This window comes from Rana temporaria, chromosome 12 (assembly GCF_905171775.1).
Source record: "Rana temporaria chromosome 12, aRanTem1.1, whole genome shotgun sequence".
Classification (NCBI taxonomy): domain Eukaryota; kingdom Metazoa; phylum Chordata; class Amphibia; order Anura; family Ranidae; genus Rana; species Rana temporaria.
The window spans coordinates 56430961-56454683 of NC_053500.1; the positions used below are offsets into that span (position 1 = coordinate 56430961).

Here is a 23723-nt window from a genome sequence, read left to right on the forward strand (position 1 = left end):
ACGGCGTATCTCCTGATACACCGTCGTAAGTCAGAATGTGAGGCGTCGCATCTATGCGCCTGATTCATAGAATCAGATACGTTGCCAAGATACGACTGACGTAAGTTTCCTACGCCGTCGTATCTTGGGTGCATATTTACGCTGGCCGCAAGGGGCGCTTCTGTAGATTTACGCGTAGAGGCCCAGATTCTGAAAGAAGTTACGCCGGCGTATCTCGAGATGCGCGGCGTAAGTGTATATATACGCCGGCGTATCTATGCGCCGTACCCATAGAACCAGATATGCCTGAAAATAGGCTTCATCTGACCGTCGTAACATATTTACGCTGGGCGCATCTTGCGCTCCCATTGATTTCCTATTCAAATATGTAGGGAGATACGCCGATTCCCGAACGTACGTGCGTCCGACGCAGGCTACGCGTGGTGCGCGTAAGACATACGTCCGGCCTAAAGTTACCCCTCATAAAGCAGGGGTAACTTTGCACCAGACGTGCGCAAGTCAGCTGGAGAGCAACTACAGCAGCACTGTTACGGACGAGCTGAGCAACCACACTTGCAGGACAACACATCCGTATGCCAACATGCCAGGGGCAGGCATGGTCACAGCACTACTAGTGTGTGCAGAGGCGCGTAGAAGGAGGAGGGCACGGGAGAGGATATACCGAACGCGCATGAACGTCTTTGGCATGGGGGATTCGGAGGTGTATCGCATCTTCAGATTCAACACTGATGCCATCCTGGAATTAGCCACAACCCTGCATGATGACATCACCAGCCAGACACAACGCTCACATGCAGTGCAGCCACTGGTCAAGGTCCTGGCAACACTGCATTTCCTCGGCAGTGGATCATTCCAGCGTACAAGTGGAGTCGTGGCTGGGATGTCACAAACCAGCATGAGCAGATGTGTGCACCAGGTTGTCCCCGCAATCCTCAGACGCATGTCCAACCACATCATCAGACCCACCCAGGAGCACCTGCGGCATAAGGCAATGCAGGATTTCTTCAGTATTGCAGGATTCCCACGCATCGTGGGGGCCATTGATTGCACACATGTGGCACTACGGCCCCCCCGTGACACAGAGCACATATACCGCAATCGTAAGCACTGACATTCCATCAACGTACAGGTGATAGTCGATGGCCAAGGCCTCATATGGCACGTCCATGCCAAACACCCAGGGGCCAGTCACGACAGCTACATATACCGTCAAAGCAACATCCCAACGGAATTCGAACAAAACGTGTATGGGGACAGCTGGCTGGTTGGTGAGTGACATGGGAGTCAGGCATGACTGTCCGACCCCATGATGCAGACATCACGAGGGGCACATGCACGACTAACATCCTCCTGTCTTTTCCCTTCCAAGTGACTGCATATGCACTTGGGCCCCATCTCATGACTCCATTCCGGGATCCCCAAACCAGAGGAGAGAGAAACTACAATGAAGTACACATACGTACCCGTGCAGTGGTGGAACGCACATTTGCCATCTTGAAGTCCCATTTCCGATGCCTGGATAAGTCCGGGGGGACCCTGTTGTATTCCCCAAACTTTGTGTGGCAGATCATCGGTGCATGCTGCACAACTTTGCAGAGAGAAAGGGCCTGGAGATTGACATACGTGATGACCTGACCCCCGAACCAGACATTCCCCCCTGCCCGAGGCTACCCCGTCTGCTGAGGGAACAGTAGTCAGGAGATGCCTCGTGAAATGCATCTTTGCACGTTAAACACACACATTCATCATGGCACAAGGAGAATGCACGCATGCACACCACTGTGGCCTGCCCTCTAAAGCCACGGCAATGCGGGTGAGGATGGAATTTGTCTCTGCCTGCACCAGCCGCAACTGCCTCCCCTCCGCCTCAATGGCAGCTGTGTTGCCCTGTACAGCCTCTGTCAGGGACCTCACCTCTGCCACGAGGGTAGCCGTTGTGGCCTGCAGCTCCCCCAGGCAGGTGATCACCGCTGCACTGTTGCCAGTGAGATTGAGAAGAGCATCATTTATGTTGCCCATGGAGGCCAGGCTGTCTGCCACACGTCGCATCTCCACGGCCATCTCACCCATATGGCGGGTCTGGGAGTCCTGTGCCCTTGTTAAATGTTCCGGAAGGAACTCAGGAACCCCCCTGGTCTTCCTGGTAGCCTTCCTGGGGCCAGGAGAGGCTTGAGGACTGGCATAGGGGGAGGCACTTGAGGGAGTGGGTGTGATGGGGATGGATCCTGAGGGGCTGGAAGAGATGGTGCTTGAGGTGCGTGACGGCTCAGCCTATAGGTAAGGATTCCTCCGAATAGAGGCACACCTCCTCACCCATAGGGACAACATCATCCTCAACCACCTCTTCATTGGAGGTCTGGGCACTCTCCTCCACCAATGTCTCTTGGCTTCCCAAGGGGTCAGGGTCATGATGTTCAGGGGATGAAGGTGTGGGACGGGCAGAGGCAGATGATGGCCCAGCTCCCTCCTGGACATCTGTGGATGACACAAAACATTCACATGTTGGAGGACCCACACACTTGTCACATGTTTCCTTCCACCCCCTCACATGCTACACACCAGATAGGAGAAAAAACACACTTACCTGTCCTCAAGGCCGGCTCAACTGAGTCATAGCCCTCCACTCCCTCCACTTGCTCCCTCTGAAGGCACCGGGCAACCACCTGCTCCCCAGGAGTCAGCCTAAGAGTAGAGGCTGGTCCACCTCCAGTGGCGCTGGCATGCCTGCTCATCTTGCCCAGCTTCTCCTTGACCTTCCTACGCAGGTCATTCATCTTCTTAACAATGTCCTGGGGCCTCCTTACCTCATTCCCTAGGGCATTGACCTGGGTGGTGATCCTCATCAGGATCTCATCCCTCTTCGCCTTGCTCGTGCCTTTACTTTCTGCCCCATGGAGGCGAGCATCATACCTCTCCATGGCCGATATAATAATCGCCCTCTCCTCTGGGGAGAAGTTTTTCTTCCTCCTATCACTGCGAGGAGCAGGCATGGCACAAAGAAAGACAGCAAAAGCACTTACACCACCGAGTGTACTTTTGCACTCGACGGGCGCATGTCTGGGCGTATTTATGCCCTGGGCGTAAGCGGTGGGCCAGCGTATCTCAGGGTTTACGCCGGGCGTAGTTGTGAGCATGCGCAGAGGGGCGCGGGACATACGATCACGTCACGGCGCATGCGCCGTTCGTTAGGCCCTTCATTTGCATGGGGTCACGCTTCATTTAAATGGATCACGCCCACTTCCTTCCAACTTTGAATCACACCGTCTTACGCCAACTAATTTACGTTACGCCGTTGCAAAATTGGGCGCATTTCATATGAGAATACGGACCTTACCTCTCTAACTTACGTCGGCGTAACGCATATGAGATGCGCTACGCCGGCATAAAGATGCGCCGATCTACGTGAATCTGGGCCAGACGGGTGTACTTATGCACTCGACGGGCGCATGTCTGGGCGTATTTATGCCCTGGGCGTAAGTGGTGGGCCGGCGTATCTCAGGGTTTACGCCGGGCGTAGTTGTGAGCATGCGCAGAGGGGCGCGGGACATACGATCATGTCACGGCGCATGCGCCATTCGTTAGGCCCTTCATTTGCATGGGGTCACGCTTCATTTAAATGGATCACGCCCACTTCCTTCCTACTTTGAATTACGCCGGCTTACGCCAACGAATTGACGTTACGCCGGCACAAAATTGGGCGCATTTTATATGAGAATACGGACCTTACCTCTCTAACTTACGTTGGCGTAACGCATATGAGATGCGCTACGCCGGCATAAAGATGCGCCGATCTACGTGAATCTGGGCCAGAATATGCAAATTAGGTATATACGCCGATTCACGAACGTACTTGTGCCCGCTACGCCGTTTACGTTAGGCTTACGTCCGGCGTAAAGTTACTCCTGCTATATGAGGCGCAGCCAATGCAAAGTATGGACGTTGGAACAGCCGTCAAATTTTACATTGTTTACGTAAGTCGTACGTGAATAGGGCTGTGCGTAAGTTGCGTTCACGTAGTAGGCAGTGTTCGACGTATCTTAGGCATTCTATCCGACGCATGCGCACTGGGATCCGTCCACGGACGGTGCATGCGCCTTTCGTTCGGCCCCTCATTTGCATGGGGTCACGGATCATTTTAATACAACACGCCCACCTCTTCCAAATTAGAAATACGCGGGCTTACGCCGGCCAGTTTACGCTACGCCGCCTCAACTTACGTAGCAAGTGCTTTGTGAATACTGCACTTGCCTGTCTAAGTTGCGGCAGCGTAGCGTAAATAGGATACGCTACGCCCGCACAAAGATACGCCCAGATACGTGAATCTGGCCCATCATGCGCTTTGATCAACACAAGATCGGCAGTAAAACACAGACAAGAAATCCATGATTTCATCCTACAATATGATTTAGACTGCCTCTTTATCACAGAAAGCTGGCTTACAGCTGACTGTAACACCATTCTAGGAGAACTGGTAGATTTTAGTTTGGGGTATCAGAGTAAAGGCGGCTGAATACAAATGCACGACAAACTTTTCAGATATTTATTTGTAAAAAAAAAGTTAAAACCATTTCTCATTTTCCTTCCAGTTCACAATAATGTGCCACTTTGTGTTGGTCTATCACATAAAATTCCAATAAAATACATTTATGTTTTTGGTTGTAACATGGCAAAATGTGGAAAATTTCAAGGAGTATAAATACTTTTGCAAGGCACTCTATGTTCTACATATGTATGTTTTTTTAATAAAATGCACGCTGATATAGTCATTATTAGACCATACCACAGCTACTTTTAAGCCTCCTTACCAGATGTAAGCCTTCCTGCATTACAGTCACAAAATGGGGAATAAGAAATGTTACTCGAGGTCTGTAAAATTCAGTCTGCTCTTTTATTTATTTTTCTTGTTTTCACCTGCAATAATGGCTCTACAATATCCCCAATGGTTTATAATTTGGAGTATTTATAACCAGGCAGACCAATTCACTGTTGGTTTTGTTTTCAGTTTTGTACATGCGTGCTATAATGTGGGGTATAATGTGGGGTCTACCACTCTATACACATAGTCCTGGGTTGTCAACAATAGAGGTCGACCGATATATCGGCCGGCCGATATATCGGGCCGATATTCAGTCATTTTGGAGAAATCGGCATCGGCCGATTATTATCCAAATGTGGCCGATATTTAGCAGATCTGCTGCTTCAACAGAGTGTGGAGAAGGAAGGAGAAACATGGGGTTCCCCCTCCCTTCTCCACACTGTCTGCAGAGCAGTGCCGTGTGTGTGAAACACTAAGGAGAATGGAGCTGTCACTAGCATGGACTGATGTCGGGGTGGGCGGGACCCGGGGTGGGCGGGACACAGCTGTCCAACACCAGCCAATGGGATGAGATCATTGGCTGGATAGCTGCCCACCCCGGGACCCGCCCACCTCCAACATCACGATGAATCTGAGCTCCTCTTTCTCTCTGCTCTCACAGTTTCACAGCACATAATGTAGCTGATAATGTGTGAAACTCTCTCTCCATACAGTTTCACATGGTGCTGCAGAGAGAGAGAGGAGCTCAGATTCATTGTGATGTTGAAGGTGGGCGGGACCCGGGGTGGGCGGGACTCAGCAGCTATCCAGCCAATGATCTCATCCCATTGGCTGGTGTTGGACAGCTAAGTGACATCACAATGAATCTGAGCTCCTCTCTCTCTCTGCAGCACCATGTGAAACTGTATAGAGAGAGTTTCACACATTATCAGCTACATTATGTGCTGTGAAACCTGCCAGTGCCATCTGCTAATGCCAACCAGCCAGTGCCATCCAGTGCCACCTGCCAATGCCATCCAGTGCCACCTGCCAATGCCATGCCAACTAGTGCCACCTGCCAATGCCAACTAGTGCCATCTGTTAATGCCATCCAGTGCCACCTGCCAATGCCATCCAGTGCCACCTGTCAATGTCATCCAGTGCCACCTGCCAGTGGCAACACCATCCAGTGCCACCTGCCAATACCATCCAGTGCCACCTGCCAATGCCATCTAGTGCCATCCAGTGCCACCTGGCAGTGCCAATGCCATCCAGTGCCACCTGCCAATGCCATCCAGTGCCAACTAGTGCCATCTGCCAGTGCCAACTAGTGCCATCCAGTGCCACCTGCCAAGGCCATCCAGTGCCACCTGCCAGTGCTAACTATTGCCATCCAGTGCCACCTGCCAATTAGTGCCACCTGCCAGTGCCAACCAGTGCCATCTGCCAGTGCTAACTATTGCCAATTAGTGCCACCTGCCAGTACCAACCAGTTTCACCTGCCAATGCCATCCAGTGCCACATGCCAATTAGTGCCACCTGCCAGTGCCAATTAGTGCCACCTGCCAGTGCCAATTAGTGCCACCTGCCAGTGTCACCTTAGTGCCACGTGCCAACCAGTGCCACCTGCCAGTGCCATTCAGTGCCACCTGCCAATCAGTGCCATCTGCTATTGCCAATTGGTTCCATCCAGTGCAACCTGCCAGTGCCAATTAGCGCCACCTGCCAAAAAATAAAAATCGGCCTAAAATATCGGCCGCAAAAATCGGCATCATATATCAGCCATCGGCCGCCCCAAATTCTAAATATCGGCATCGGTATCGGCCAGAGAAAAACCCATATCGGTCGACCTCTAGTCAACAACCAGTCAACCCTATATTGCCTGATACTCTTCCTGTGTTAGTGTGGCTACATTCACTCACTCTACTGTATCTATGGAGGGAGCCATTGTTGTTACCCAGACAGGCCTTCAAACTTGTCTTCCTCCTCCTATATCTCTCCAACCATTAAGAGTGGTTAGTTTTAGCAGTAAACACTGCACTGGGATATAACATCAAAAACTTACTTTAAGAAATAATTGTATCAATGATTTGTATTAAAATGAAAAGTTTAGTGATCTGGAGTACATACTTTTCGTGGATCTTGACTTTTCATCGATCTTCATCTTGACAGAAACCCCCCACCCCTCTCACCAGAACACACCAGTCGGATTTTTTTGAAAACCTGCTCATTTTGAAGTTTGTTGTCAAAAATTCCAACCGTGTGTATGGGGCTTAAGAATGCTGGTGACTATAGATGCAGGGGTTTTCGTTTTAGCATGGACTTCCACTTTAAGATCACTATACCCAATGATATATGAACACTTGTTGTAACATGTATCATTCACACAGTATGGGAAAAATGCTACTGTGCTTGTATATGAAAGGAAAAGCCAAGGCTTCGTTGACATTCACATCCCAATAATCCTTATTAGCAGGACTAAAATAGGTTGCAAGATTTTCAAAATTCTAATTCATTCTATCGCCTTCATGTGTACTTCCTCTGCAGCAGTAACTAGTTGAGACATCATTTTTTTGCTTATCAGCTGCCATTTGGAAAGACGTTATGTCTTTTGAAAGAAAACCAAATTGTCACATTAAATAAACATTAACAAAATGACATTATATCAAATACACAACAATTCCAATGCAGAAAAGACCACATGCAGTTATCTTCATTGGCACAAAACTGATGTCCTAGATGTGGTTTGTTTCCCTTTTTTTTTTTTCTCTCTTTAGCAAAGTGTGAACATCAGCAGTAATTAAATTCCAGGCTTGACAGGTCAATTTACTTTGTTTATTGCTACCGTTGCATTTTGCAGCTATGTAACCACTGTGTTTCCTTCATTTTGTGATCATGTTGTAGAGTATGAATTCATTTTCTGATATTTAGACAAGTCATAACTTGTGCAGTGCAAGATAGCTATATTGAAATGTAGGGAAGCAATGTGAGGGAAAATGTAGCTTTTGAGATTTTCTGTTCATGCTGGACATGTTTAAACAGTATTGTGAAAAAGTGAGTACACCCCATGGAAATTGTTGCCTGTAAGGCCGCGTACACACAGTCGGACAAAACCGATGAGAATGGACCGAGGTTCAGTTTCATCGGTCCAAACTGACCGTGTGTATAGCCCATCGGTCTGTTTTCCTTCGGTCCAAAATTTTAAAACATGCTTCAAAATCGAACCGATGGACCGCTGCCCGATCGGTCCAAACCGATGGTTAGTACAGAAAGCATTGGTTCAAAACCCGCGCATGCTCAGAATCAAGTCGACGCATGCATGGAAGCATTGAACTTCGTTTTATTCAGCACGTTGTGTGTTTGACATCACCGCGTTCTGACCCGATCAGTTTTTGGAACGATGGTGTGTACGCACATCAGACCATCAGGCCACTTCAGCAGTGAACCGATGGAAATGGCCCGTCGGACCATTCTCATCGGTTTGGAACGACCGTGTGTACGCGGCCTAACACATTTGAACAGGCAAACACTCGATCTTGTTTCAAACAATGTCTACAGATAAAGGTGACATACTTGAACAAATGGCACACAGAATTGACATGGTTTATTGATTAATTTGAATGAGCTGTGATAATGTGCATCCAAAAGTTAAAGCTGAACCAGAAATAAGTATTTTAACATGATCCAAATCACATAAGCAAATCCATTCTCTTGAAGAAATAGAGGGATATAGACTGCTACTGTCAAAGCCATGATTTGATTACCATTGAAAATAGGAGGATTTTGAAATGTGAAAGTCATGCAAGGAAACCCACAGTCATTTGGCAACTGAAATTTTTTTGCACGGAAAAGTGTTAAAAAAAAAAATTGAGTCAGACTGGTGGGCAGTTATACAAAATACAAGAAGTCGTTTCGGCTACATGGATAGTAATACCTTTTGATGCCAAGGGCATAATTAATGTTTCTACAGTACACCGTTGCACCTATTGATATTTTTGCTGAATAAATGATTAACCACTTGCCGACCACTGCACGCCGATATACGTCATCACAATGGCAGCGGTGGGCAAGTGGGAGTATATGTACGTCCCCTTTAATTTGCTGTGTAGCGCCATCGCATACTCCGTGAGCCCCGCGAACCCGATGTTTGCCGGCGGCCCGCGAATGTGACATGGAGAGGCAGAACGGGGAGATGCCTATGTAAACAAGGCATTACACTGTTCTGCCTAGTGACATGACAGGGATCTACTGCTCCCTGTCATGGGAACCAGTGATCGCTGTCATGTCAGTGGTCACCCTTCCCCCCACAGTTAGAATCACTCCCTAGGACACACTTAACCCCTTGATCGCCCCCTAGTTTTTAACCCCTTCCCTGCCAGTGTCATTTACACAATGATCAGTGCATTTTTATAACCTGATCGCTGTATAAATTACAATGGTGTCAAAAGTGTCCGATGTGTCTGCCATAATGTCGCAGTCTCGATTTAAAAATTGCAGATCACTGCCATTACTAGTAAAAAAATATATAATAAAAATGGCATAAATCTGAGGGGAAGATCTGAAATGAGGGGAAGCTCTGCTGATTTTATCATCCAGTCATGTGCAAGCTAAAATTATGTTTTTTATTTTCCTTGCATGTCTCCCTCAGACCTACAGTGACTGCACTTCCAGCACTTGTAGTGTAAAGTGGATTTGCCTTTCGCAAATTACCCCCAAGATCTTTTACTTTTTGCTATAGTAAATATCCTAATTTAAAAAAATAAAAATAAATCCTCAGTTTAGGCTGATATGTATTCTACATATTTTTGGTAAAAAATCGCAATAAGCGTATATTGATTGGTTTGCGCAAAAGTTATAGCATCTACAAAATATGGGAAAGATTTATGGACACATATTGCCCCTGATGGGGCTGCACTGATAATCCGGGCACTAATGATCAGTCCCCAGATTATCAGTGTAAATGTGCCCTGTCAAAGGATAGCCAGTTATTGCCTTTTCTTTCCTTACAGTGACAGCGTTGAGAAAAGGAAATGCTGATAACTGGCATTTGTTTACGTGGGGTCAGCTGTGATTGGTCCTTTACCTTGATCTGTGTATGAAGGCCCCAGCCATCACAGAGCGTGCCTGAGGTACACCCCAGGGTGCACGGGGTGGGAGTAGGGCTCTGGGTAGACGCCCTCCCAGAACTGGACGGCCATGCTGTAGCTGTCTTTTTCAAGCGGATAAAATCCTTGCAACACTGTACATTGATCACCTAGAGGGTAATGTTTTTCTTTCAACAAAATTGGTGTTACTGTTTAAATAAAGATCTCTGATGCTTGCCTGTTCAAAATGTTGAAAAGTTCAACAATTTCCACAAGTATGTACATATTTTCTTGTGACTGTGTGTACATGTATATGTAAATACGGTATGTAAACCAGAATGACTTTGCACACATTGGGGTTGATTGACTAAGGGCAGATAGGCTCTTCATTTTGCATGGGAATTTTCCTCAGCATTTAGTGAATGTGATGACATTTCAGTTTGCAGGCATTATATACCCCCAATGTTTTGAGACCCTTTTTTCATGGTGACAGAGAAATGGTCTGTCATAGCCTTGAAACATTGGTGGTATATTATGGCTGGCATTTCATATTCTGTTGTCACTATTTTAGTATGATCAATGTGATTAAAATTTTGAAGTCTGTGGGTTGAGGGCTGGCTTGTTCTTATGGTGGTGGGGTTAGACATGCACTCCCCACCAGTGAAAGTAAGACATGCACTCGCCACCAGTGAAAGTAGGAATCGGCTGCTAAATGAATTTGTTACAGGTTTTATTTGCTGTTTGTGTTCCTGTTGAAGAAAATTACCCTCACTGTTTGTCATAGTGACTATTATCACCAAGACAAAAATTTATGGGGAACCAATATAATGATATTCTCAATTTATTTAATTTATCCAGAACAGGAAGCGAAAGAAAATCTCAACACAGTTTACAAACAACTAAAGCCCTGTACACACAGTCAGACCTTTGTTCGACAAAAATCACATCAGAATTCTGACGGAATTCCATCGGAGTAAAAGAGAACATGTTCTCGATCTAAACTCCGATGGAATTCATCGGAATTTCCAATGGAATTGCTCCGATGGGGCATACACACGGTCGGAATTTCCATCAGAAATTCTGATCGTGTGTACAGGGCTTTACAAGGTTTTTAATCCTTCCATATTTTATCCTAAACTAAAAGCAATGTATTGCTATACATATAGCCAGATTCACGTAGGCGGGCACAACGTTAGGCAGGCGTAGCGTATGGCATATACGATATGCCGCCGTAAGTTACAGAGGCAAGTGCTGTATTCACAAAGCACTTGCCTCCTAAGTTACGGTGGCATAGCGTAAATGGGGCTGGCGTTAGCGCGCCTAATTAAAATGAGGATGAGGGGGCGTGTTTTATGTAAATGGGTGGTGACCCGACGTGATTGACGTTTTTTACGAACGGTGCATGCGCCGTCCGTGTACATATCCCAGTGTGCATTGCTCCAAAGTACGCCTCAAGGACGTATTGGTTTCGACGTGAACGTAAATTACGTCCAGCCCCATTCACGGACGACTTGCGCAAACAACGTAAAATTTACAAATTTTTACGCGGGAACGACAGCCATACTTAACATTGGCTAGGCCACCTAGGGGGCAGCTTTATCTTTACGCCAGCGTACCTCTTACGGAAACGATGTATCTTTACTGCGACGGGCGCACGTACGTTCGTGAATCGGCGTATCTAGTCATATACATATTCTACGCCGAACTCAACAGAAGCGCCACCTAGTGGCGAGCAGAAAAATTTCACCCTAAGATACGACAGCGTAGGAGACTTACGCCGCTCGTATCTTAGCCTAATTTAAGCGTATCTGGTTTCCAGAATACGCTTAAATTTACGCCGGCGTAGATTCAGAGTTACGACGGCGTATCTACTGATACGCCGGCGTAACCCTACCTGAATCCAGCTAATACACTTTAAGTCATGTAATTGGTATTATAAACTGTCATTGCTGAAAACTAAGTTGAGCTATCTTGCATACTGCAAAACATAAACCACAAGTTATTTCAGAATAGCACATTGTCATTTAATTTCATTAGAATCCTTTCTACATTTATCAGATTTTTCTTACATCAAACCTGTCTTTTTGTTTTTTCCCCTTTCAGGTCGGGTCTTTGTCCACTGCCGTGAGGGCTACAGCCGTTCTCCCACGTTGGTCATAGCTTACCTCATGTTACGTCACAAGATGGAAGTAAAACCAGCTGTGGCAACAGTCAGGCAGAAGAGGGAGATTGGACCTAATGATGGTTTTCTGAAACAGCTTTGCCAGCTAAATGATAAGCTTGTGTCAGAGGGAAAGGTCAATAGTTAATACTACCCCAGAACTAGCGTATTAGTGCTATAAGTACAATATATTCCCATAGCAGGAATTTTAAAGTAAACACCATAACCTGCATACAGAGGAGGTGGCCATTTTTGTAGGGTGAGTTTATGTACATGAGATTGTAGCCTAAAGACAACTCCAAGCAACTACACTAAAATATGCCCTGATGACCTTTCAAAATGTAATACATGCAATTGAGCATTTCTTATTTATATTTATATTAAATGTTCATCCACCTGAAGTTTTAAAATAGGCTAAATTTAGGAATTAGAAGTGCCTGAACTGCCTGCAGAAATCAGTCCTTTACTCTCTGCCCATCTCCCATTGGGTTTAACTAACCTCTATAGACTATATCTATGGCAATCTTGTGTTTCAGTCACTGAAGAAACATGGGGTAGGTGTTTAGGCATTGGAGTTTAGGTGTCTACGCATGGCGTTTGGCCATGGTAAGAAAATATTGGGTGGTTTGGTTCTTTTAGTCTGTCCATCTCCTACTGGGGATAACTAAACTTTGTAGAGCATAGTTCAGATAGCCTGCTGTTTTGGTCACTGAAGAATAATGGGGTAGGTGTGTAATAGTAGTGTTAGACGTTAAATGGTTTGGGGTATTTAAGGAAATAATAGTAGACTTAGAAAATAGAGTGTAAAGTCTGTAGGGTGAGCTAGCTATAGTAAGCATATGAAAGACACAGGCTCTATATTAATAATAATATTCCAAAAGTAAGCAGTGGGCTATATTATTGTCTTTGTAGCCTCAGCTTTCCCTAACTCACGCCTCAATTAAAAATAAAAAAATGGCTACCTTCACTTGGTGTGGATGATAGGATCACTTTAATTAAAAGCAACAAATATACAAATATTTAGTTGGGGTTTTCCTAGTGGCTTAGTGTTGTTCGTCTTTTCGTAACTGAGTTGCCAAATACACTTAGCGGTATACTTTTTAAAGTCCAGTTGAACAATTCTTTTTAGTTTGGTTCATTTTTTGTAAAGTCTACCACTTCTCGCAACAGCAATTATATACAAAAGAAAACATAAGGGACTGCCTTTCATCTGTTTCACTGATATCTACTGTAACCAGCATGACTTGTTCCTTTTAGCACTGCTTTGTTCAATGCCATTCTGTTTTTAGTATTAACCTTTTCTATTTTGACCTCTTGGGTTCATTTTGTTTTGATATTTTTGGGGTCTATGTATCAACACATTTAATAGTAGATATAAAGTGCTGCCTTATCTACACTGTTATTGCAGGTCTCAGAAGTGTGATACTGAAGTAGTATCGCTGCAAAGGAAATGTTAAGAACTTTAGAAAACATCTACTTTTCTGCTTTCTTTGATGTGCTGTATTTTTATTTTAAGCGTCTGTCTTTTCAATTCAATGTGCACTGTGACAGTAGAACAACTTCAATGCCAGTAACTTCCAAAGTAAATACAATGCATTGAAAACATATCATCAACATTTCAACATTTTATTGTACAAGTTAACAAAGAATATTAAAACATCTAGAGTAAGGAGGGATTTCCCAAGTCATATCTTAATAAAGGACCAAATTTCATTGATGTTCTATGCACATTGATGTAAGTTATATCATAGCATCTTTATCACAACATATGTATCCATGGTTAACTATTAATTGTTCTGATTGAAAGAGTATTAAAGTATAACTAAAGGCAAAACTTTTTTGGTTTTGGATGGAGTAAAGATGGCAGAGGAGATTCACCCTCTTTATTTGTCCTGTTTATGGTTATCATCAAAAGTGAAAGGAAAATCAAAAAATTTGGGTTGTCCCCAAAACAGTAATAGAGGAGATAACCCAAATACGGACATTAGTTCTGGTGACCTGTGGGAAGCATCATAAATTCCCTTAATTTGCATGGATTTGCTTTTATTTGCCTATGACAGGAACTGAAGGTAAATCTCCCCAATGGAACACAGATGCAAAAAAAAATTGACGGGGGGTTATAACCTGCCCTTACTCTATCCAAAATTAAATAAACAGTTTTGTGTATAGTTTAAATAAATGTGACATGCAGTATATTTCTAGAAAGTTCACCTCCTATGTATCTCTTGAAGAAGCAGACTTGTCTTAGAAACATGCTGAGAAAGCCCTTCTTACTAGCTCTATATTAATAAACGAGAAAAAAACAAGACATGGTCAATATTTATTATGGACTTCTTAATAACACAATGGGTAAGGATATTGTTGAAGGTTCAAAAATATATAATTTGATAACTTTAATATTAACAGAAGGAACACAATTTTTTTTAATTAATTGTTTAACCTGTAAAATAAAATGTGGATTTTTTTTTTATAGCTTTCCTATGCATTGTGTTTATTTGGGAACCTTGTGGACCCAGTCACACTCAATGCATTGGACTGCACTGGGCAACCTTGCCTAGTGCAGTCCCAAAGCATAGACAATGCAAAAAGCCTTGTTCCTTTTCATGCCAGTTTACGCCACCATGCTGTGGTGGTGTGCACTGAAAAAAATTACAATATGCAACACTTTTTTCAGAAAATTGTGGTGCTCCACAGTCCACTGCATCACACGGTGCTTAGGCCAGTGGAACTGTATGAAAAAAGGTTACCATGCAATGCTCTGTTTACAAACACATTGGGGTTGGTTTACTAAAACTGGAGAGTCCAAAATCTTGTGCAGCTCTGCATGGTTGCCAATCAGCTTAAGCTTTGACAAAAAAAAACAACAAAAAATGGAAGCTGATTGGTATCTATGCAGAGCTGAATTAGAATTTGCACTCTCCAGTTTTAGTAAATCAACCCCATGGTGTGAACAAGCCCTTAAAATCCCACCATTTAATTTGTGGAATGACCTAGCATAATGGGATGTGAGTACCCAAGATACTCTTCTAGATATTTTTGACAAATGATGATATACATTACACCGGTATTACCCACACTATTGCTTGTGGACCATATTCACTGTATGTTTTCAATTACAGGGGAACTTCTACATGTTGCTAATTGTTATAGCCCTTCTACCTAGAAGTGTGGAAACATATAACATTGTTAATGATCTAACAGGCATCAGAATTTTTGTACTATAGTATTACAAATTAAATACATTTAAAGCATAGCACACAAAGTTTATTTAAAGAGGACCTTCGCCTTGTATGAGAAAAAAAAAAGTTAGCAGCTACAAATACCTTAGCTGCAGACTTTTATTAAAAGGACACTCACCTGCCTGTGAGCAGCCGCCTATGATTTCTTGTGCCTTCACAGCCAGCTGCCCACCGCGCATTTACAAGCCACGCTGCACTTTGTGAACAGTCCCTCAGAGCCTTCTGGGACCTGTGATGTATCCCAGAAGGTTACGGCCACAGCGAACTGACCAGAAGTGGGAGTGGGTGCCTATCATCAACACCATGCACCTGTCCTCCCCCCCAAAAAAAAACAGAAGGGGGAGGAGTTAATTAAGCGGAACTTCCCCTTTAGGGGGAAGTTGAGCTTTAAAAAGTTTAAAATGTTAGCCATCTTTGAGTAGGGCATATCTGATCCACCCCTGTCTTGCTTCCCCCAACCTCAACAGTAGATTATCACAATAGTAATTGCTTTATTATACCTACCAATAATTTACTATTAAATATAATCTTTTGTTACAGGGTGCATGGGGGGTTGGGGGCGCACCTCTGACCTCATCAGGACCCCTGTGAAGCAAAATTAGAAAATTGTATATCTTTTTTAAATATATTAATAAATCAATATAAAATTACACTTGATCTTATTGCAAAGTAACAACTTATGCAAACACATATTTGTTCCTGGGTGGGGCCTAATGTAGATTTAAAATAATTAAGTCCTTATAAATAAAAAAGTAAAATTTGAGCTTAAAGAAGGTGTATTGCCAGAATTCTAAAACCTGTGTTAAACCACCCAGACGATGCAGTGAACATAGCACTGGATTCTGTTTAAAACTCTGCTGTTATTGCTAAGAAGTGTGATAGGACAGCGTACCAATCGTCACCACTATCCAACCACACTGGAGTAAGAAGGCAAATATCTTTATGATGTGGAAAAAGTACAAAGCAGGTGCCTATTGCAGGAGAATCCAGGACAAGGAATGGAAGGATGGCAAGCATGCAGTGGTCAGGACTGGCTGGCAGTGGGCAGAGTCTGTTATCCAAGGGAGGGTCAGAACAGGCAGAAATCAGAAAGAGTAGACCGTTTTTAAAGCAAGAGTCGAGAAAGGTGACAATTGGAAAGAGTAATCTGATATACAGGTGAAAGGATCAGCAACAGGAGAATTTAGGAGAATTTAGAGAGACAAGACTACAGGAGCCATGTAGAAATGCCATCACAAAATGCTTGGAGTAGGAGCTTATCTCACGCTCCTAATGAACTCCGGGATCAATACAATACTCACAGGGTTTCTAAAACATTCAAACTCTATTCAATATAAAACATTTTAGCTTTAGATACTCTTAAGTAAGTCGAACAATGACATGCACTGAGATACCTCACTCAAGCGAAGCACAATACAACTGTTTAGCATAATAAAATAGTTCAACAGAGCCTGAACAAATGTGATAATTTTATCCTTCCATGCTGTTGTTTTGATACATAGACTCATTCATTTTTTAACTAAGTTCATCTGTTTTTATGAAACAATTATCAGTCTTGATAGCTGTAATGTGTGATTTTTTTTTAACTGTGTGTCTTTTATTTTACAATACGGGTGCCTACATGATTGAAGCATGCATAGGTAAACGTGAAATCTGTGGTTTATTGACAGACTAAAATTACTCACATTTGCCTGTGCATGTTAACGTCAATGTTTTGTGTGATTAAACAACTACTGCAAAAGAGTTTGTGTTTTATTTTCTAAATTTAATTAAATAAAAGGATGAAAATTTAAGTAATGAATGGTGTTTGACTGAGCAAGAGAGAGTGGAATTTGTAAAGGTGAAGCCAGGATTTCTCCTAAATGAGACACAAAGAGGAGGTCCAGAATGAGAGCCCAGTACATTGAATCCGGATCAATTCACGGCTTCTTTGGTACTTTCTTTTCTCAGCAGTAACTGTTTAAAAAAATGTTTGGTAATATTTAAAGTGTAGCTCCACATTTATGGGGAATATATAGCTAATTGAAAAAAATATATAGCATGTAAGAATTGCTAGTTTCCCATATTTTTTCATTTTTTTTTATATGAAATCCTTTTTATTAATTATTAATCAAAGTTTTCTTAATTTACATCATTCCATACAAAATAGTTATAGTGATATAATATTTCACCTTCCTGCGCAAATATTTTCCATCCATCCCTGTCCACCCCCCACCCAAAAAAAAGAACAAAAACCATCCCCCAACACAGACATTTTCTACAAATTATTTTACAAGTGTCTAAATATGAAAACCATGGAATATAAAAAATAATCAAATGTATTCATACATCACCCTCCTTACATACTGTATGCTGACTTTTCCCTTTTTAATGTGTTGTTAAAATCTTTTTTCCACTCTTCATGAGTAGGGGTGAAGGGGACAGCCATCACTGGGCAATTACATTTCTAGCCTGATAGAGACATCTCATTATTGCTAGTTAGGTCGGGCAAAAGCTAGTTAGTGTTCCATATATCCCAGTACATATAACTTAGGTTCTAACTGACACTCTACTTTAAATGTTGATTTTACTGTATCAACAACTTCCCCCCAGTACTTATGAAGCTTGGTACACCTACAGCGCATATGTATAAGACTTCTGTCTGGATCTCCACATCTAGAACATGATGGCTCTGAGCTCCCAAACACAAAAAGCTTTCTTGGTGTATAATATGCTCTATGAATGATAAAGATTTGTGTTAGTTAGTTAGTTAGTTAGTTAGTTAGTTAGGGCCAAAGATAATAATTCTACTGAGCTTAAAATACTATCCCATTGGTAGTCTGTCAGTGCCCCCACATTCTTTCCCATTTTGCCCTACAAGAAAGGACCAGATCTTTTTCTACTGCTGCTAAATGGTTATTAGTATACAGTTTTGATGTTCTCCCTTTAGAGGAGATGGCATTCACTACCATTTTTAAGAAAGGGGCCTTACTCCATTCTAACTTTGTTGTCTTAAATTGGGCCATCAGCACATTTCCTATCTGTAGGTATTGGTAAAGACACTTATTTGAGAGTCCAAACTCTTCTCTTAACTCCTGGAACAATTTTAGTGTCCTATAACTATATAATTGTGACAGCTTTACAACTCCATTTTGTTTCCAGTTATTAGTTTTCCATTTTCTTTAATTCTGGCAGGTTTTCATTATCCCATATTGGCGTGTACTCGGTAGGGCCTACATATTGAAATAGGGACCTTACTGTCTGCCATACTTTCAACAATAAGTGGATTGTACGGCAGTGTATGTGCATCTTCAATGACCTTGCATCGAATGCCTCAATTAGTGTGGAGTGTGGCGTGCAAGCCAGCAATGCCCGTGTACCTCTTTCCAATGCACACCCCCATAGGTGTTGTAATTGGGCTGCCAAAAGATAACTCCATGGGTGTGGGACCGCCAAACTACCCCTGTTCTTTGGCAACTGTAATACGCGGAGGCGTATCCTGGCCTGTTTCCTTCTCCACACCAATTTCTTGGCTTGGCTCACACTGATGCGAATCGAGAACCCATGCAAATCCAGCACAGATTCCTGCATCACACCCGACTCCCAGACAGTTTACACTGCCATATGCGAACCTCTGCGGGTGTCAATACAAAGTTAATGACACCCCTGATCAGTTTGCATATCGCAGTGCGAACTCTCAGTTCGGACATAAATAGGATCGCATGGGGGTGAACACCCATGCAATCTGATTCTGGTGCGGATCAAAAAAAGGGTCCTGCATGACTTTGATCCGAATGCAATGCAAATTTAGCCATACAATCCGTACTGATGGTACACGATCTGAACTTTCTAAACGGTATATAAATGTGAAGACAGCAGATATACATGTAAAACCTATGTAGGGAGATTGGTTTCATCTCTGTGTATCATCTGAGGCTGTTCACTTCCCTGGGTGTATGGAGGGTTTACATCCACTTTAATAGTATCCACTACTGTGGCCAAAGAGCCCTTTGTGTCTCCCAAGAATAAAAGGATATCATATGCATATAGTGAGATTTTTTTCCTCGTCTACTCCTTTACAAAAACTGTTTATTTCTCTTATTGTCCTGATGGCTATGGTTAATGGTTCTATGGCCAGGCTGAAAAAAAGGGGTGACAAAGGGCACCCCTGCCTTGTCCCCCGGGTCAAAGAGAAGTACTTTGACAACCCATTATTGGTCCTCAGTCTTGCTTTAGGAGCACTATAAAGCAGTATCACCCATTTGGTAAAGACAAGCCCAAATTTAAACTCTACCATGACTTGCCACATAATCCCACTCAACACTTTCAAATGCTTTGGCAGCATCGAGGGAAAGAATATCTCTTGAGCTGGGACCTGCAAATTTCAGAAAAAACTCTTCTGATTTTTAAGGCTGTTGACCTCCCTGGAATGAACCACGATTGGTCCAGGTGGATCAACATATTCATTATCCTATTCAGTCGAGTAGCCAGAATTCTTGACAGTAACTAAACATCCACACATAACAGTGAGATTGATCTGTATGATGAGGGTAAGTGGGGATCTCTTTATGTATCACTATAATTGTAGTTTTCGTCATAAAGGCTGGAAATATTACCTTATGGTTGGACCTCATTTAGCACTGACAAAAGTTCTGGTAACAAAATTTCCCCATATTGTTTATATATTTCTGTTGCCAATCCATCTGGCCATAATGCTTTGTAATTAGCAGAGGCAGATACTGCATTACAAAGTTCCTCTATAGTAATAGGCACCTCCAACGTGTCTCTATGCTCCTCAGAATTGCCAATCCCTGGAGTTTTTAATTTCTCTACTCGTATCTCCTTTTTTGGAACGATATAAATCCATGTAATATTTTTTTAAAGACCTCTATCATCTTCCCAGGGCATGTAGTGACACCTCCAGTACCTAATTTAATAGATGTTATTGTATGCAATTCTGCATTTTGATTATTAGCCAGAAAGGCCAGTATGTGTCCTGTTCTTTCGCCCATCGGTTTCATGAACATTATTTTATTTTCTGCCATTGTCAGGGCAATTGTTCGATACATTTGCTGTGACTCTGTACACTTAATTTTCTTGGGATAGATCTTCTAAATATTTTTTTTCTGCTTTTGTCAGTCCCTTCATGACTGATAACTCCCAGTCTTTAGTTGATTTTTAGACTCGAGATTCGTTTAATTTTAAGTCCCCTAAGGTAAGCTTTAGGTGTATCCGATACCATTCCCTGAGATGCTAATGCTTTATTAGATACTAAAAATTTCCCTAAGACCTCCTTCATATACGCCTCTGAAGCTATCAATTGCAGCCAACTAGGGTTCACCTTCCATTCCTTCTGTTTTTGGCTTTCCTTTCCTCCTATTGTCCGAATCAAAGGGGAGTTGTTCAATAACCCCCTTTTCATATATTTTATATCCTTTATTAAGAGAAAAATTTCTTAATTCCCCAATGCCAGGTCTATTGTGGAGAGTGTAAAGCAAGTACCAGACTGGCATAAAAAAAATTGAGGAACTAGAGTCTCCTCACATAGATTGTAATAAAAACATTCTGAAGCTTCCCTCCAACCACTTTGCATATTATTTTATATATATTGTTATTCTGTACTTGCCAAATATGCTGCAGAAATCTCCCTCCACTGAGTCTGGCTGCATCCATTTTAACTGTGGACAGCTGAAGCTGCTGCCTGTTCACTTTCTGGATTTACACAGACACACAGAGGCACATTTCCAGGCCTTCGGCTCTGCTGCTCTCATTGGCCCTCTTATGACACCCCCCCCATGGCAAACTCTCACGAAATTGAGAGAGTGAGCTGTGCATGATGTCATCCAAAGTTAAAACAACAAGGGCAGAAGATTTAATCAATGGAAAGTTGAAAAAATGACTGAAGGTCCACTTTAACCACTTCAATACCGGGCTTTTATACACACCTCATTACCCGGCCTATTCTGGCACTTCTCTCCTACATGTAAAAATCATCATTCTTTTGCTAGAAAATTACGCAGAACCCCCAAATATTATATATGTTTTTTTAGCAGACACCCTAGGGAATAAAACGACGGTCATTGCAACATTTTATCTTGCACGGTATTCGCGCAATAATTTTTCAAACGCCCTTTTTTTGGAAAAAAAATTGTTTCATGAATTAAAAAAATAACAAAACAGTAAAGTTAGCCCAATTTTTTTGTATAATGTGAAAGATTATGTTACACCGAGTAAATAGATACCTAACATGTCACGCTTTAAAATTGGGCACACTCATGGAATGGCGCCAAACTTCGGTTATTAAAAATCTCCATAGGCAACGCTTTAATTTTTTTTTACAGGTTACCAGTTTAGATTTACAGAGGAGATCTAGTTCTAGATTTGTTGCTGGCACTCTAACGCATGCGGCGATACCTCACATATGTGGTTTAAACGGCGTTTACATATGTCGGCGAGACTTACGTGTGCGTTCGCGCTACTGCGCGAGAGCTTCCGGGGACAGGGGCGTTTTAATTTTATTTTTTATTCTTTTATTTATTTTTTTACTTATTTTTTTTATTTTTTTACACTTCTTTTCTAATTTTTTTTTACTTTTATTCCTATTACAAGGAATGTAAACATCCCTTGTAATAGGAAATGTGTGTGACAGGTCCTCTTTATGGAGAGATGCGGGGTCAATAAGACCCCACATCTCTCCTCCAGGCTGGAAACCATGAGATCGGTGAAAAAAAATTCACCAATCTCATGAATACTGTTTCTTAGTAGCCGCAATCGCGGCTTTGTTTACTTACGGGGACCCGGGCGTGACGTCATCACATCGCGCCCGGGTCCTCCGACGGTCATAGAGATGACTGGTGACCATCTGGTCACCAGTCATCTCTATGCTTCCTGCGAGCGCCGGACGATTCTTTCTCCGGGCCCCTGATGGCACGGGAGAACCCGGAGAAGCACCGGATGGCGGCGGGAGGGGGGGATGTCCCCTCCCGCCGCCTGTAAGAACGATCAAGCGGCGGAACTGCCGCTATGATCGTTTTCTTATGTTGCGTAGAATCGCCGGCAGAACAAAAGGATATCTGGATGATGCCTCTAGCTGCAGGCATCATTCAGATATCCACCCGCAAAGCCCAGGACGTCATTTGACGTCCACCCAGAATGGGAGATCTCATCTGTGGACGTCATATGACAATGGGCGGGTATTGAAGTGGTAAAAGGGGTTGTAAAGGTAAAAACATTTTTCCCTAAATAGCTTCCTTTACCTTAGTGCAGTCCTCCTTCACTTACCTCATCCTTCGATTTTGCTTTTAAATGTCCTTATTTCTTCTGAGAAATCCTCACTTCCTGTTCTTCTGTCTGTAACTAAACACAGTAATGCAACACTTTCTCCCTGGTGTGGAGAAAGCCTCTTGAGGGGGGAGGGGGCTAGCAGGAGGATTAGGACGCTATCTACTTTGCAGATGGAGAAAGGAGCTGTGTGTTAGTGGGCATCCTGACACTCCTGCTCGCCCCCTCAAGAGGCTTTCTCCACACCAGGGAGAAAGTGTTGCATTACTGTGTTTAGTTACAGACAGAAGAACAGGAAGTGAGGATTTTTTAGAAGAAATAAGGACATTTAAAAGCAAAATCGAAGGATGAGGTAAGTGAAGGAGGACTGCACTAAGGTAAAGGAAGCTATTTAGGGAAAAATGTTTTTACCTTTACAACCTCTTTAAGTACTTTGTGTAATGGGGTTTATCTCCTGTGCCCCTATTTTCCCTAGGGGGAATCTATCTGTGTGTTCAACACCATATTAACCACTTCCTGCCCAAGGTACGTCATAAGACGTCATGGACTTTGAGTGGGGATATCTGAATGATGCCTGGATAGATCCAGGCATCATCCAGATATCTTTTTCAGCCGGCGATTCTGTGCACCGTAAGAACAATCATAGCGGTAGTTCAGCCCCTCCCACCACCCTCCGATGCTTCTACTGGCTCGCTCATGCGATCAGCGGGCGCAGAATGGATTGGTCGCCGTCCGAATTTGAGCATAGAGATTTCTGTTGACCAGATGGTCCCCAGTCATCTCTATGACCCTCGGAGGCCCGGCCGCGACATTATGATGTCACATCCGATCTGTCGTAAGTAAACAATGCTGGGAACATGGCTGGAAAAGCAGAAAATGTTTATTTTTAATCTTGTAGACCACATATCTCTTTATAAAGAGGCCCTGTGATGCACTATTCCAATTACAATGGATCTTTACAATCCTTGTAATAGGAATAAAAGTGATAAAAAAAAGTTTAAAGAGAAAGTGTAAAAGTAAAATAAAGAATATCTTTTTTTTAAAAGCGCCCCCGTCCCTGTGTGCTCATGTTTAGAAGCAAAGTAAGTCACGGCCACATATATAAACGGTGTTCAAATCTTACATGTGAGGTATCGCCGCGTGCGTAAGAGCAACAATTCTAGCCCAAGACCTCCTCTAAAAAT

General features: G+C 43.1%; 1 protein-coding gene across 1 annotated transcript in view; it reads left to right on the top strand.

Annotated features, from left to right (window-relative positions):
• Positions 1-14346, top strand: part of DUSP3 (dual specificity phosphatase 3) — a 224544-nt gene extending 210198 nt beyond the window's left edge. Inside the window, exon 3 of the mRNA XM_040330322.1 lies at positions 11983-14346. Within this exon, the coding sequence (XP_040186256.1) occupies positions 11983-12188 (206 nt within the window). The 3' untranslated portion in view covers positions 12189-14346. The remainder of the gene's footprint in view (positions 1-11982) is intronic.
• The last annotated feature ends 9377 nt before the right edge of the window (positions 14347-23723 follow it).